Source organism: Fukomys damarensis, unplaced genomic scaffold (genome assembly GCF_012274545.1).
Source record: "Fukomys damarensis isolate Sample0158 unplaced genomic scaffold, DMR_v1.0_HiC HiC_scaffold_4, whole genome shotgun sequence".
NCBI classification, from domain to species: Eukaryota; Metazoa; Chordata; class Mammalia; order Rodentia; family Bathyergidae; genus Fukomys; species Fukomys damarensis.
In genome coordinates, this window is record NW_022900916.1 from 12,094,746 (window position 1) to 12,109,068 (window position 14,323).

At 42.1% G+C, this 14,323-nt stretch overlaps 1 protein-coding gene across 1 annotated transcript in view; it reads right to left on the reverse strand.

The window, feature by feature from the left end:
* Positions 1-8,466, reverse strand: part of Lamb4 (laminin subunit beta 4) — an 89,514-nt gene extending 81,048 nt beyond the window's left edge. The window contains 2 exon segments of the mRNA XM_033755909.1: positions 2,628-2,693; positions 8,449-8,466. Coding sequence (XP_033611800.1) covers positions 2,628-2,661 — 34 coding nt within the window. The 5' untranslated portion in view covers positions 2,662-2,693; positions 8,449-8,466.
* Between the last annotated feature and the right edge of the window lie 5,857 nt (positions 8,467-14,323).

A 14,323-nucleotide genomic window follows, 5' to 3' on the forward strand; every position in this document is an offset into this window, starting at 1 on the left:
AAAAAAAAAAAAAAAAAGAGAAAAATATTTTTTTTTCACAGGCTAGTTTTATATCTAATTTTTTTTTTTTTTTAAATCTGGCCTTCCAGAAAATAGGCTTTGGAAAAAATCATGTTCTTTCTCTTATAGATATGTTCTTCACATAAAAATTCTATTATTCTGGTTACTTTGTGATTTTTAAAAAATCAGACAGGAAGCATCTTAGATTATGAGTTTTATAACTATCCTTAATGTCATTATACCCTTCTATCCTTAATATCATTATAAAGACTGTTACTTTAAATGGATACTTTTTATCTTTCTTTAAAATATTGATAAGGAAAGTTAGCTCCATCATACCTTTTTGGGGGTGTTATATGTATTCATGGTATAAGGAAAGATCCTAAACTGGTTCATGTGCACTTCCCCTTTTATCGACCCACCAACTCAAACATGTATTGTTTATTTCCTGGAACCAGAATCTAAGATAAATAACTGCAGATGTTTGGACGTCACTAGACTGAGATTTTTAAAAACAAGGTTGGGTATGACATTTCTGCTGAACCTACATGGGGATTAACTAAGATTACTTCCCTTCTAGGGATTTATTCTTTTAGACAAGCCACATCTTGAACTCTTTTACTGGTATGTTTGTGTTAGAGAATGAACGTGTTTTTATAACCTGACTTGGCCAAACTTGTTTTGATCACGTGTGTACTTTTCTGAAAAAATATTTCAGGACATAAAAAAATTGAACTATCATTTCTGTAATTATCAATACAACTATGAAATTGACCCAAAACTGCTAAAGACACGAATAATTTAACTTTTATGCCTAGCACAGACTCAGTAATATCTTTCCTAGGCTGAAGTTTTCAACTGCCAGATGACCACATGAGCAATAGATTTGAACTGCTTTAGAGAATAAAGGTATTTATAGCTTTAGAATATTAATACAGTCTTCAAAATTAGCACAAAACATGAAGACAGGATATTATGAAAACGACTTTAGGAGATCTGTTCATTTAGAGAAATGTACAGTAAATTTTTTGTAAAGTGAAGGATCATTTTGTAAATTCTGTAGTAATTTTGCATATTTTTATAACTTTCTTAACTATGTGAGATATTTTCATATAAAGTTTATTTCAGAATGTTATAGAGGATATAGAAACACATCAACGCTGATGTACCCACACATATTAGGTAGATAACATGTATAAGAAAAGTACAAAAAAGTGTGTTAGGGCTGGGGATTTTGTTCAGAAGTTGCCTCTGAAGCACGAGGTCCCAAGTTCAATCTCCCGTACCCACCCCGCAAAAGTGTGTTAGATAAGATTTGCATTCTGTAACTGGTTCCCCAAACCTGAAGGCCAACGTACTTTTCATGATTCTTTCCTCTTAGGTTCCTTGTTCCGAATACAAGACAAAGTAATCAGACTCTACTAATATAAATGCGCATGCTCAAATCACCAGCCAGACAATGCCTACACCAAAGACAAGGTACAGTCAACTTGGGAAGTTGACCACAGGCAACTGGAGATTTGGTTTCAAACAGGGCAAAGACTGGGAATCCAAGTCTTATTTCAGCGAGGCCCCTTCTGCTCAAACTAATTAATTTCTGAAGAGTTTCCCCTCAGAGAGGAGAGAGCTGATTGAGGAGGGCTCTCCCGGAACTGTGGAGTGTCTTAGACTTTTTGCAAGGTGAAAGGGATCCTAGGCATAGGCTGGGGAGAAGCTGGAGCGATCCTCGGTTCTTTCTTTGGGTTTGGAATGCAGTACTGGTTTAGTTCTAAAAGAGCACCCAAACTTCTACGGACTAAAACAACCCTTTCTGGCTGTGAGGCCAGGGCTGAGCTTGGGGTGCTGGGCGAGTGTAAACTGGGACCTCTGGGGCTCAGCAGTCGCTACTACTACTCCTCTCTCCAAGGCAGGGACTTTTCAGCAACCACAAATGAATGCGACCCATCTGGATCCTTCCTCTGTCCTTCGTTTCCAGCAAACCTAGCTGGGAAATTCTCTCAGGCTTCAGAAATTAGAAAACTCAGGGGTGAGATGAGGGAGGTTGCATACATCTTTGAAGAGAAGGTTTGAAACAATTTAATGACTATGCAGTAATCAAAGGCAGGGCTGTCCTAGACCCTGAAAATCCAGGATCAAATAGGGTAACTGTTGGGAACATCTTCTCTATGATTAATGCAAATTATTCTCAGCTTATTAAAGACAGCAGAAGCAGGGAACATTGGGCCTTTTAGTTTCAGCCTGCTGCTTATTTGGAAGAGGGAATTTTGCTTGTGGAGAATTCACAAGACCTCATCACTGGGAACTATGTTACATTCAAAGTAGAGCAATTTAAAAAATTAATTTACAAATGCATGAATTTGTAAATGGAGAATCTGAAACTACTCAACGCTGCTCAGTAGCTTATCTGCTGCTGACGGCAGGTCATGAAGGAGTGATAGGAGCAGTCGGGCCCAGATACCAAGTATGTGCGAGTATAATTTTTCAGTTGTTTCACAAAATTATTCAGCAGACTAGCCCTGCAAATATAGCAGCACAGGAACAATAAGTGGACACGTGTAAAAACTATCCGTGCTATATGTTTGAGGACAATTACAAGCAGAAAACAGATCTTGACAAGTAATACTCACCAAGGTGTAAAACAAGGGTCAGAAGAAGTTGCATTCTTTTGTCAGGAATGATTACATGCAGTTACGCTAGGTTAAAAAATAAAAATCAGTTGCTGATTGGCTCAATCACTGCCCTCACCACATATTTTGTAAAAGCCCTGAAATTTGTCTAATGGTTCTTATCCCTTACAGACATAAATATCTACAACACCTAGTTCTTTAAAAAATAGGTGTATAGAAATTCAACAAATATTTGTTTGCTATTAATGTTTGCTATTTTTGCAATCGCAGAATAATTTACAGGAAATTACATGAAGTGTAATTTTTTACCTATTTATTTTTACCCATTTTGCCCATTCTTAGAAATTTTTGTCTAAAATAATTGCACAATTAACAATCTGATTATAGAAAAAGTAGAACACTCAGAGAAATGGGCAAAATTAAGAAAATATTGTCTGTAGTACCACCCCTCACAGAAAAGTACTTCTATACTTTTTCCTGGTATGTAAATAATTTTCAGAAATGATATCATATGGTTACTGTTATCTACTTCAAATTAATTTATTCCAAACATCTTTCTGTACCCACAAATCCATTTTTATATTTAATTTTTCAGTACATGTTTATGACACATAACGTTCACATTCACTGTGGGGAGTCGGTACACGGACACGACACATTGTCATTGTTTCTACATCCCCCACCTCTGGGTCCCCTTTCCATTTGGAAAAGATCTTCCTGTTCCCTATTACCTACTTGTTATTTTGTTCTCTATATTTCTGAGTTTCTCATATAAGAGGGACCATAGACCATTTAAGCTTGTGTGTCTGATTTACTTCCTTCAACATTATGGATTCAAGGTGCATCCATTTTCCTGTGCATCCATTACAAATGACTGCAATTTATCCTCTGTTATAGCAGGGTTGTACAGCAGAGTCCACTGTGTATAAATGCTACACTTCCTTTATCCATTAGTGTGCTGGTGGCCATCTAGGCTGCTTTCAAGATTTAACTACTTACTGTATTCTGAATCGTGCTACTTTAAACATGGGTATGAATGTACCACTGTCACGTGATGTCTTTCACTCTTTTGGAAAGATATCTGAGAGACGTACTGGGTTAAATGGAATTTCTAGTTGTAGTTTTTTTGCGGAATCTCCATTCTGATTTTCATAGTGGTTGGATTAGTTGACATTCTTACCAACAATGTAGACGGCTCCACCAACAGCCTCTCCAGCATTTGTTATCTTTTGTTTTCTTGAATGATGGCCTTCATTTCTAGAGTAAGATAGAATCTGTGTTGTTTTAATCTGCATTTCTCCAATGGTCAGTGATGTTGAATACTTTTTTCAGGTATTTATTGGCTATTTGTACTTTCTCTGAGAAGTCTCTACCTAATTGTTTTGAGTTTTTTTATATACTAGATACTCTTAATCAAGATGTAGCTGGCATTTTTTCCCATTCTGTAGGTTGTCTCTTCAAATTTTTGGTTGTTTCCTTTGGTGTGCTCAAGCTTTTTAAATTTGATATAAACCCATTTATTGACTATTGATGTTATTTCTTGAGCGATTAGGGTTCTGTTCAGAGAGTCTTTGTCTACACGCCTGTCTTCAAGCATTTTACCTATTTTATCTTCCAGCAGATTAAATGTTTCTGTTTTAATATTTAGATCTTTGATCCATTTTGATTTTACTTAGTGCATGGGGAGAGACACAGGTCTCACTTCAATCTTTCCCAGCCCATTTACTGAAGAGGCTACCTTTTCTCTAGCATATATTTTTTGCCCCTTTGTCAAAGATCAGGCGGTCCTCTGTGCTTGGTTTGTTTCCATGTCCTTTATTCTATTCCACTCATCCAAGTCTATTTTTTGTGCCAGTGCCATGCTCTTTTTATCACTGTAGCTTTGCTTTGCAGGATAACTTGAAGTCTGGAATTATGAGATCTCCTGCTTTGCTCTTGTTGCTCAGGATTGCTTTTTCTGTTCTGGTCTCTTCTGGTTCCACATGAATTTTAGAACTGTCTTTTTATAGTTCTGGGAGGATTGCTGTTGGCATTTTGAGTGGAACTGCATTAAATCTGTGCATCAGTTTTGGAAGTTGGTTGCTTCTGCCTAGGTGGAAATAGGAGATGTCTTTATTTTCTGACGTCCTCTTTGATCTGTGAGTACTGTAGTTTTCATTATAAAGGTTTTTAATTAGTGATGTTTAGATTAGTACTAAGTATCAGGATGACCTGGGAACATCTACAAAGAAAACCTGCACCTCCGCCCGTGCTGGGATGGTTGTGTCCCTCAGGAGAGAGGTCCCTCCTACCCCATGTCACAGCTGTGAGGAGCTTGGTCAAGACTGGAGTATATGTACACCTCAGTGGGCTGAGGGAAAGAAGACAAATGGTTCTCCTGCACCAGTGTTCTTCGTTACTGCATAATATTCCTCTGAATGCAGGAATCAGAATTCATGTAGCTAATTTATTGTTGTGTCCTGGGTTTCTTATATTTTACAATTATAAATATTTCTGCTAAGTCTTTGTTTCTTATTTTTATTCCCTAGGAGCTATTAACTGGAGGCTAAAGCACATGCACACACAGACACACACGAGTATATGTAAGGCACATATGCATAATGCAAGTGTACTATGCAGATACACGAGCATACATGCGTGTGCACGAAGCATTTGACGTTGCTGTCAAACTCACATGTACAAAGTTCGTCCTGGTTTATATTCTCACAAGAGCCTATGGGAACAACTGTTGACTTGGTTTTTTGTTAATATTGAGTAGTATGAATTTTAAATCTTTTTCAGGTTAACAGCAAAAAATTATTACTTCATCATTTGAAAAAATTTGAATAGTGAGTATAAAAACATTTCTTGTGCATTTACAGATGGCCTATTTTTGACATCTCCTTTCAGGCATTTCCTCGTGAATACTCGTTTACTTTAGCAGTCCCACATTCCTAAGCCCTCTCATCCCATGCTCAGCACTCAGGCTGGGTCACCACATCCTGCTTCTCAGCCTCTTCTCAGCCTGTCGGCTTGTCTTGAATGGCATCTTCCTAAACACAAATGCCAGCCTGCAGTGAAGTCGTCTTCCGGTGTTTCTGAAAGGCCTGCATTTAGCCAAACTTCCCATTCTTCACATAGCCTGGGGCTCGTTTCTGAAGTCCAATGTCATAAGAAAATGACTCACTTGACAGCCTCCTCCTGTAGCATCTCCCTGGCAGCAAAGCCTGCAGTTCTAGACTAATGACCACACACTAAATGCCAGGAAGACGTGCACAGAGCCAGAGCAGAGTCCCAGGATGGCTGTGAAGCCCACAGCACTACAGCAGCTTTTCCACGTGGATCCTTCTGGGTGCCAGTTCCCGAGAGCCAGGCCATGTGGCTTGGGGCAGTTACCCGGATATACTTTGATGACATTGAATCCCTAACCCTGCTGCTAACCTGGTGCAGAAACCCTGCCTGCATGGTTCATTCTGCCCAGAAATGCAGAAAGATGGTGGATGTGGTTCTCCTTTTTATAATAACGGGCAACAAGGGCAAGTTTGAAAACATCTCTCTGAAGAGCCTGAATTCAGTGACCTTCTTTCTGATCTGTGCCTAGTGTACGATCTGATCCTAAACTTGAAATGACCCAGGCTTGGAGGCTGAAGGTAAAGGGCTGTAGAGGAAATACGACCTCGCTCTTTTCCCCTAGTGGGGGATCCATTCCCTGGCAGATTCTAAATGAGGACTGTTGTCAACTGCAGACCATGAGCTAAACCCTCCCTCTAGTGGCAGGTGGGAGCCATGCAGAGTGTAGAATTCCAAACCCTAGATTTGGAGCGAAAGAAGCAGTATGCCTTTTGCAGAGCATTTCAGGGGACAAGCTTCCTTAGTATAGCAGTTCATCTCATTCTGTGGCGAAAATGAGCTTCTGGGAATCTTTAGTCCATCTGAAAGTCATCTCCAAACATAATAAAGGTCAGAGCACAGAGAATGATCTTCCAGACATACATCAGGCAGGTTACAGAATGTCCTTCCCCCAAAGGAGGGGCACGAACAAACCAAGACCGTCCCCAACCTGGGCTGGTATGGACACCATTCCCTTAGGAGTAATTGACTAAGATATCCCCAGGTCCTCAGGGGGGACACACATGGCAGAATTGCCCTGTGGATGCCACTGCCTGCCCAGCCCTGCACTGAGACCAGCAGCTCATGGCCCTGCATCCACCTCCGAATCACCTGGGATGAGTTTTCTTTTGGGGACTCTCTCTTAGAATACTTATTATTTATTTAAATTGTGGAGAAATACTATCCTGACCACGTCAGTGTGCAGGTGAGAAGTGTTAGGTCCACTTACATTCTGCGGTTGATCTCTGCAAGTCTCCTCTTCTTGCAAAACTGAAACTCCATTGATGAAGTCCTCCTATTCCCTCCCCGTTTCTGGCAACCACCGTTTTGTTTTCTGTCTTTATGCTTGGACCGCTGTTTAGTAGCCAAGGTAAGTGGCATCTTGCAGTATTCATCCTTCTGTGACTGGCTTATTTCTCTTAGTATAATGCCCTTGAGATTTACCCATGTTGTAGCATGTGCCTGAATCTCCTTCCTTTTAAGGCAGAATAATAGTCCATCATATGTACCAGGAGAGAGTTTTAAACTAGCAATGTTCAGGCCCAACTCAACTATGAAATCAGACTATCTTGGGGGTGGAACCCAAAGGTCTGTGTTTAAAACGCTCCTCAGAGGAGTCTCCAGGGTAGCCCAGGTGAGTGAGACCTACAGAAGGCACAGGAACACCTAAAAGTAATTTGCCCCACCACTTCCCACTCCTGGATTCCATTTTAAGTGAAGGGTGTGGCCCGCAGGTTTCCAGGCGTTGGTCTGAACACCAGAAACACCTGGGGAGCTCAGACGTCCTGCCAGGTCATGTTGCTTAACAGTTAAATCAGATGCCTGGGGTGGGCTCCTGCTGTATTTTTAAATATCTAAGATGACTCCAGTGACCAGCAAACTTTGAGACGAGTGGGCTGCATTACCATGACCCAACTTGCTCAGCTAAAAACTTGAGGACCACCTTTGATTACTCCATCTCTAACCCTTCAAATCTAAATCCTTATTAGGCCACTTTGATCTTATCTTCTTAAACCAAGGCTCTCAAGGGGTGGTCCTTGGGCTTAATGAAGGAACAAATTCACCTGGGTCTGCTAGGCCTTTCCTGGTTTTAGTACTGAAAATCCCCAGCTCCTGGGAATTCTCTTCTGCCTTGGACAAAGCCAATCCTCTTCTGTTCTGGGAAATTTCTTCTGTCTTGTGACTACTTACAAGACCCGCAGCAGAGACTCAGCACTTGCTGGAAATGTCATCAGGCCCAGCCCAGGACCTACTGCCTCAGAAGCTCTGCACATGGGGCCCAGCTTTCCGGAGTTTCGTACGCTTTCCCCTTTAATCTGATGAACACTCTTGCTTGAGAACTACTAGACCTCTAGGTCCACCCTGGTGGCTCATCCTCTGGGAGATTCTCCTCTACAGTGGGTGCATCTGTGTGGCCTGGCTGGTCTGTCCACCAGTTGGACACCACAGAGCCAACTCTGGCTTTGGGGTGAGCGCAGGCAATGGGCAATGTCTGCAGGCATTTTGGGCTATCACAGAATGAGACAGAAAAGCTCTAGGCACCAAAGGGGAGAGGCCATGGATGCTGCTAAATAAATGCCTTGTAATAAACAGGGCAGTCCCTGTCCTCACAACAGAGAATTGTCTAGCCCAAAACATCAATGGTACTTACTGTAAGAAACTCTGCAAAAGGCTTCAGGGCCCTTAGCCATGGGCCTTGTCCTCCCACCCTGCATTTCCCAAACCCACTCACCTCTAGGCTCTGGTTTTCTGTTTCCCATTGTACGTGAGTTAAGCTGTGAACTACAGGAATGTTACAGTAGGTCTGGCAACTTCTAAAAGTTCCATCATCTGAAACCACCCACCCCGGCTTTACAACTCACAGCTGTGCCTAGAGCCCAGTGTGTGGCGACCCCATCCATACTGCCTTCACTGAGCTGTAGACTCACTGGGGTTGCTTTTCTGGTTGTTTACCGGAGCTGACAACTGTGAAACCCCATGTGACATTTTCTTGCTAAATTTGTTATTTCTAAAGAAATACGTAAAAGTAATTGGCGTTAATAATCATTATTGACCCTTCTTTGCATGCAAAGTGGGTAAAATGTGTTTCCAAAGGCAGTGAATGCATTCTGGTCAGTGTTGAGTGAATGCTGCCAGATGACACCTCAGGTATCTAAATAAACACACTGAATTGACAATAACTGTTTGGCCTTGTAATTAACTGTTCACTGACACTGTCTCATCAGCTCACTTGAAGGCTGCATCCTGTCCAATATCTTGTCTGTGTTTCCCTTCTTTGTTGTTAAAACAGTTTGAATGAAACAGATGAGGACAGGAGGGCATGTAATGCCACACTGTCTGGCTCCTTGACCCGCAGGGGGAAGTTGTGTGGGAAGGAGGCCTCTCCCCAGGAAAGGCAAGCATTTCACTGCTCTTCATCTCCTCCTCAGACTGTGCAGCAACATGCAGCATGTAGGGAATCACAATGTTACGGCTCTGTCTAGATGGCCCGCAAAGCCGCAGGGCTCATAGGTGGGGCTTTTTCAGAGGTGTCCGGACCTAGGGTGTGCGATGCTGGGATTGATCCATGGTGCAGTGCTAGGCTCCAGGGCACTAGGGTTAAGGGTGTGAGTGCTGCCCACACTAAGAAGCCTGGATAAGATGTAAGGGACAGAAAGGGCTGCGTTCATCCCTCGTTGCTTTGCTACCTTCTGCCCGCCGTAAACTGTTTTTCCTCTGTGATGCCACCCTTCCTTCGAGCCAGCTGATTGATTATGGACTGAAACCTCTACAGACTGTGTGCTGAATAAACCCTTTGCTCCTTTAACTTCAGGTGTCAGGTATTTTGTCTCAGCAGGAAGAGAAAAGTGACCAAGACATACAGTAACGATGAGTCCTTCAGATATTCTCTGGAACGCTTTCAGCCGTAACCTTACACATCTAAAGTAAGGATTCCCATAGAAATCTTATGTTTAATTCCCTCTTTTTTGTACAATACCTTTTTCATATTACATCAAGAATCATTGGATATTTCAACTTTTTTTTTGCCTAAGTTGCACTACAATGAGGAATGCAGAGCTATGAAATTTACTTTTCTTTCAATTACAGCAGACATGACATTTTTCTTAAAACTGAATACAGTATACATATCTAGGGTATTAATAAAAGTATTTTGAAACTATGGATAACTCCAAAGAATTCAGGCCTTTCTGAAATTGATTCTAAGTTGTATTTCTGTAGCAACAATAAGTATTTACCAGATACACAATTAAGAATTGTGCCTTTCAGCCCTACATCAGTTGAAGCTTCTCTCAAGGTAGAGGAAGGCACAATTCCACGGCGGACTTAGCTATGCAGTTGGCATCAATTTTCCCGTGCATCTGGCCTTGTGCTCTGGAAACTGTGGTCTACTGTACTCTATTTTTTTTTTAACCTAATGCCGATTCCCTGCATAACTAACAAATCCTGAAATTGCCGAGACTGTCACTTAATCCATAAAATGCCAACTGGCCAGGGAGACACCAGCGAGACTTACCAGGATCTGCAAGTCTGTGTGGAGAAGCACAGGCAGCAACAGGGCGTGTGAAGACACACCTGAAAGCGAGAGTCAATTTAAGTAGAAAATGTTCTCCCAGAGGCCCCTAAGGGCAGGAAAAACATAAGCAGTATTCTAAAACCTGCCAAAAAAGGTGCTTTGTGAAGTGATTTCCTGCAGATTTCACACACACACACACACACACACACACACCCTGTGAACAGAGGTGCTACCGCTGGATTTTGTAGACTTTTTGTTGGCTCCCAAAACAATTACGACAATGCAGAGATATTTTGTTCTCTGTTATATTTTTTGTGGCTCGTGTTTCAGTGGGAATTTTTAACAGCTGGATTGTTACGAAGTATAAAGTGTACTGAATGAGAGGGGCTTGTTTCTTAGCAATGAGAGACCCCAATCTGCCTGAGGTGGGCTGGTAAAACACTTGCCGTTAGGTTCTCCTGGCTCTGTCCAGCCCACTGGCTCAGGATCATCTGAAATCTCGCACACATTTTGCTTCCCTTATGATTCCACAAGGTTAACCATTGTGGGTGAGATCTAAGAGGTTTGGAAGTCCCTGGGGTTTGGAATTCCATTCTCCTACAGAGACAGATTCTGAGATAAGCGTGAAGCTAAGGTAAGAGTTAAACTGTAATCACCTAGCCAGGCATGGTGGTACACACCATAATCCCAGCACTCTGGGAGGCTGAGGCACCAGGATCACAAATTTGAGCCCAGCCTGGGTAACATCAAGACCCTGACCCAAGATTAGAAAATAAAAAAAGAGCTAGGGATGTAGCTCAGTGCAGAGGCCCTGGGTTCAATTCCAAGTACCACTACCCAAAAAGAGTATTGTCTACCAGGATATTAAAGTATCCACTTGAAATCCCCACAGTTTTGGTGGGTCAGTTTACTGGTTACTTACAAAAGACATTTTGGGATTCTTGAATACTAGAGGAAGAACCATGGGTGTAAACTGAGGCCAAATGAGACGCTCATTTTTTCACAGCATTTATACATCAGGGAACAGATTCAACCAATACTCCCCTGACACTACTATTACGTACATTTAAGCTTCTTCAGAGTGTTTTTCAGTGGTTCTTGCTTGATATGTGTTTTTATTTATTGCTATAGTTTAAATTGATGCTAATAATTGTTTTAAATTGTGTTTCCCACAAATGAACTATGTGCTCATTTCTGACCTACTGGAAAGCAACTCCTAGAAGGCAGGGACCAGTGTTTGCCATTCCAAGACTACAGAGGAAGCTTGAAGGCAGTACTTGCTAACTTACTTCATTTCTGTCAATAAGCTAAAAATGCCACCAAGCTCTAGAAGTACGAGGTCTAAGGTCAATATTTGTTTTCTAGGTAGAAATTTTGACAGGCAGTTTGAGTAAAACTGAAGGATTTTGCAGGTTGTTTGAGAGTTTTGCAATCAATTTGATGAGTCTAATGCTATTTTTTTCCTTTAGACTTTTATTATGTGAAACAAAAATGTAGGCACAAAATGTATATCCTTTAAACATCTGTCAAATATTGGAAGTCCATGAAAAGTGTTTTTATTTCTTTTGAAATATGTAATTAAAAGTCTTGCTGCATTCTTGAGTCATTTTATCATATCTTGAGGGTTCCCCCTTTATATGTGTATCCCTGGTTTTATAGTAAAAATCGAAGTCACAATATAGTTTGAATTTGAGAGGTTGCCTTCAAATAATCAAGAACAGGTCACTCTATTTTCCTGTATGTCAACTCCATACCCTAGGCTCTCTGCCTCCCTCTCACAGTGGCTTAACTACTTACCTCTTAGATTAGGTTAGAGAGGGAGTGCCACTAGGGAAGGAGTGTTTAATGCTACGAAAAAATTATTTGCCCACTGAACAAAAGGGTCAGTGTGTCAGTGAATCAAAAGTGGTTTCTAAGCATGGTTCTTAAAATCTTGGTATCTTTTCTAAAGAGAAAATAGCTTTGTTGCTCTTCTTAAACAAATGTGCTCATTTACACAAAACCAGAAAACAAAGACAGGAAAATGAAAACTAAAAATCGCCCCAAAGCCTCCAGCCTTCTCGTAAATACCTTCGGTGAGCTCTCCTCTCACTCTTGTTTGTTCTCTTTGCTCTCAGAAATCAAGAGAGAACGGGTTGAAGAGCAGAGCAAGTACCCAAACATGCTGTGTGGAACAAAACTATTTCTGTCTTCACACAGCTTTCAAAGACAGCAACTCCCGGGAGGTATAATTTACACATCAAACCTCATTTGCAGTAAATACAAAGCTCAAGAACTGAAGTGGAGAGAAGTGAGTTTCATCTCTTCCTTGGGACAAGGTATTTCCAGCCTCAGAAGAAATTCTTTCATGTTGCTTCTTCACCAGAGCCACCTGACGGAGGCCTTGCTTTCCCTTCCTTCCTGGGTGATGCCTAACCTCAGGGCTGGGGAAGCCGCACCTAGGGGAATTTGCCCAGACTCAAGGAGATTTCCTAAGGGTGCAGGAGTCTGTGTGGGTCACGAAGAAACCTGCAAGTGCTGCCGGGATGTGTGGAGGATTACTCAGCCTCAGAAGACCTCAAAGTAGCCAGCCAGGTGTTAATAGGATTCACTGGGCCTGGATGGGGCTAAGACTCAGGGCTTACTGGAGCCAACGTGGGCCACCAAAGGTCTGAGGAGCAGATGGGTGTGGGCTGCCTACAAAGTCCTCAGGCAGGGAGGAGCAGCCGGACTCTCTCAGCTGCCGGCTGCTACTTCAGGGTGACCCCAGGCAGGGCCTTTGGTGCTGGAGAGAACCCCAGGGGATCTATCCTTTGGCTTCTCTTCTAACAAATGTTCCCAGCTCCTCCCTTCATGGGGAAGACAGGAAGAAGACTGCAGTTATCCCGAATTGCTCTGAATCTGCCTTGGGGGTGCTGGCTATAGGGACTGAGGAAATCCACCAATGTGCTTTTATAATTCCCATAAAAATTTTAAAATGCCTTTCAACATGTATAGGAAAGTGCTGAAAAGTACCACATTTGAAGGTTGTCAATCTATGGGTAAAAGCTTTCTATGCAAAAACTGCTATCCAGACATGGAATGTGAGATGCAGAAAGGACTTTAAAGTTCTAACCCTTCGTCCTCAACGTCAGAAAATTAAACCCTAGAGTGTTAAATAGCCAAGCAAAGCCACACCTCAATCCGCATCCACCCTCCACCTTCCCCACTCTCACAGCCCATGTGGACGGCTGCACTGCGTTGGCTTTGTCCTTGTCCTTTGATGTGCTAGCTTTGCAGTACAGATCATCCCAGCGCACTTGAAGGTTTCGGTGAATCCAGCCAACTGGGAGTGTTTTATAGGAGGTGAGATTTAATCATTTAATCCCCACACTAACCCTGTGAGGTAGGTGCTAAACTATTCTTGCTTTAAAGGTGAGGAAACTGAGGCACAGAGAAGTGAAGTGATTTGCCCATAATCACGCACATGAACACTTCTTTTAATTCACCCTCCTGAGATGAACGAATATAGCAAGGATGCAGGGGAGGAAGAGGAAGGAAAGATAAAGTGGGTCACGAGCCAGTCTTAGAGGCTTCACTACACAGAGCCATGCCAGAAAAACGCAAAGATCTTTGCAGTGAGCGGAAAGATCACTGGGTATCTGTACGGCGGAGCCTTCCTTTTCATGTCTGTCCTTCGTCGCCATTCAGCTATTCTATAACTCAGAGCCTAGAATATCGACAATACTGAAAATGATTCTTCGTGGAAATACAAATTGTTTATTGCTGTGCATCTGTTAGCCAACGGATCCCAGCATTTCTGATGACTTGCATGTGTGTTTATTAAAAGTTCACCTTTGAGCTGGCGATAACCTTTCCCCAGTCCCCTCATTAATTCATGAATTCAATGCCACCTTTGGCACATAGTAGTTTTATGTTTATGTGGCAGTCAAGGCTTTGTCTTTAAACATGTTAATCTTTCACATCTGCTTGTGTGAGGGGCCTGTGTGCCTTCTCGGGTGCGCTTCCTTGGCATGGGATGCTTGGCTTTCTTCACTGGGCTCAGGGCTCAGGGCTCCACAGTCCACAGGCCCAGTCTGCATCAGCTCTGGGACACTTGCCTTGTTCTCCAGTC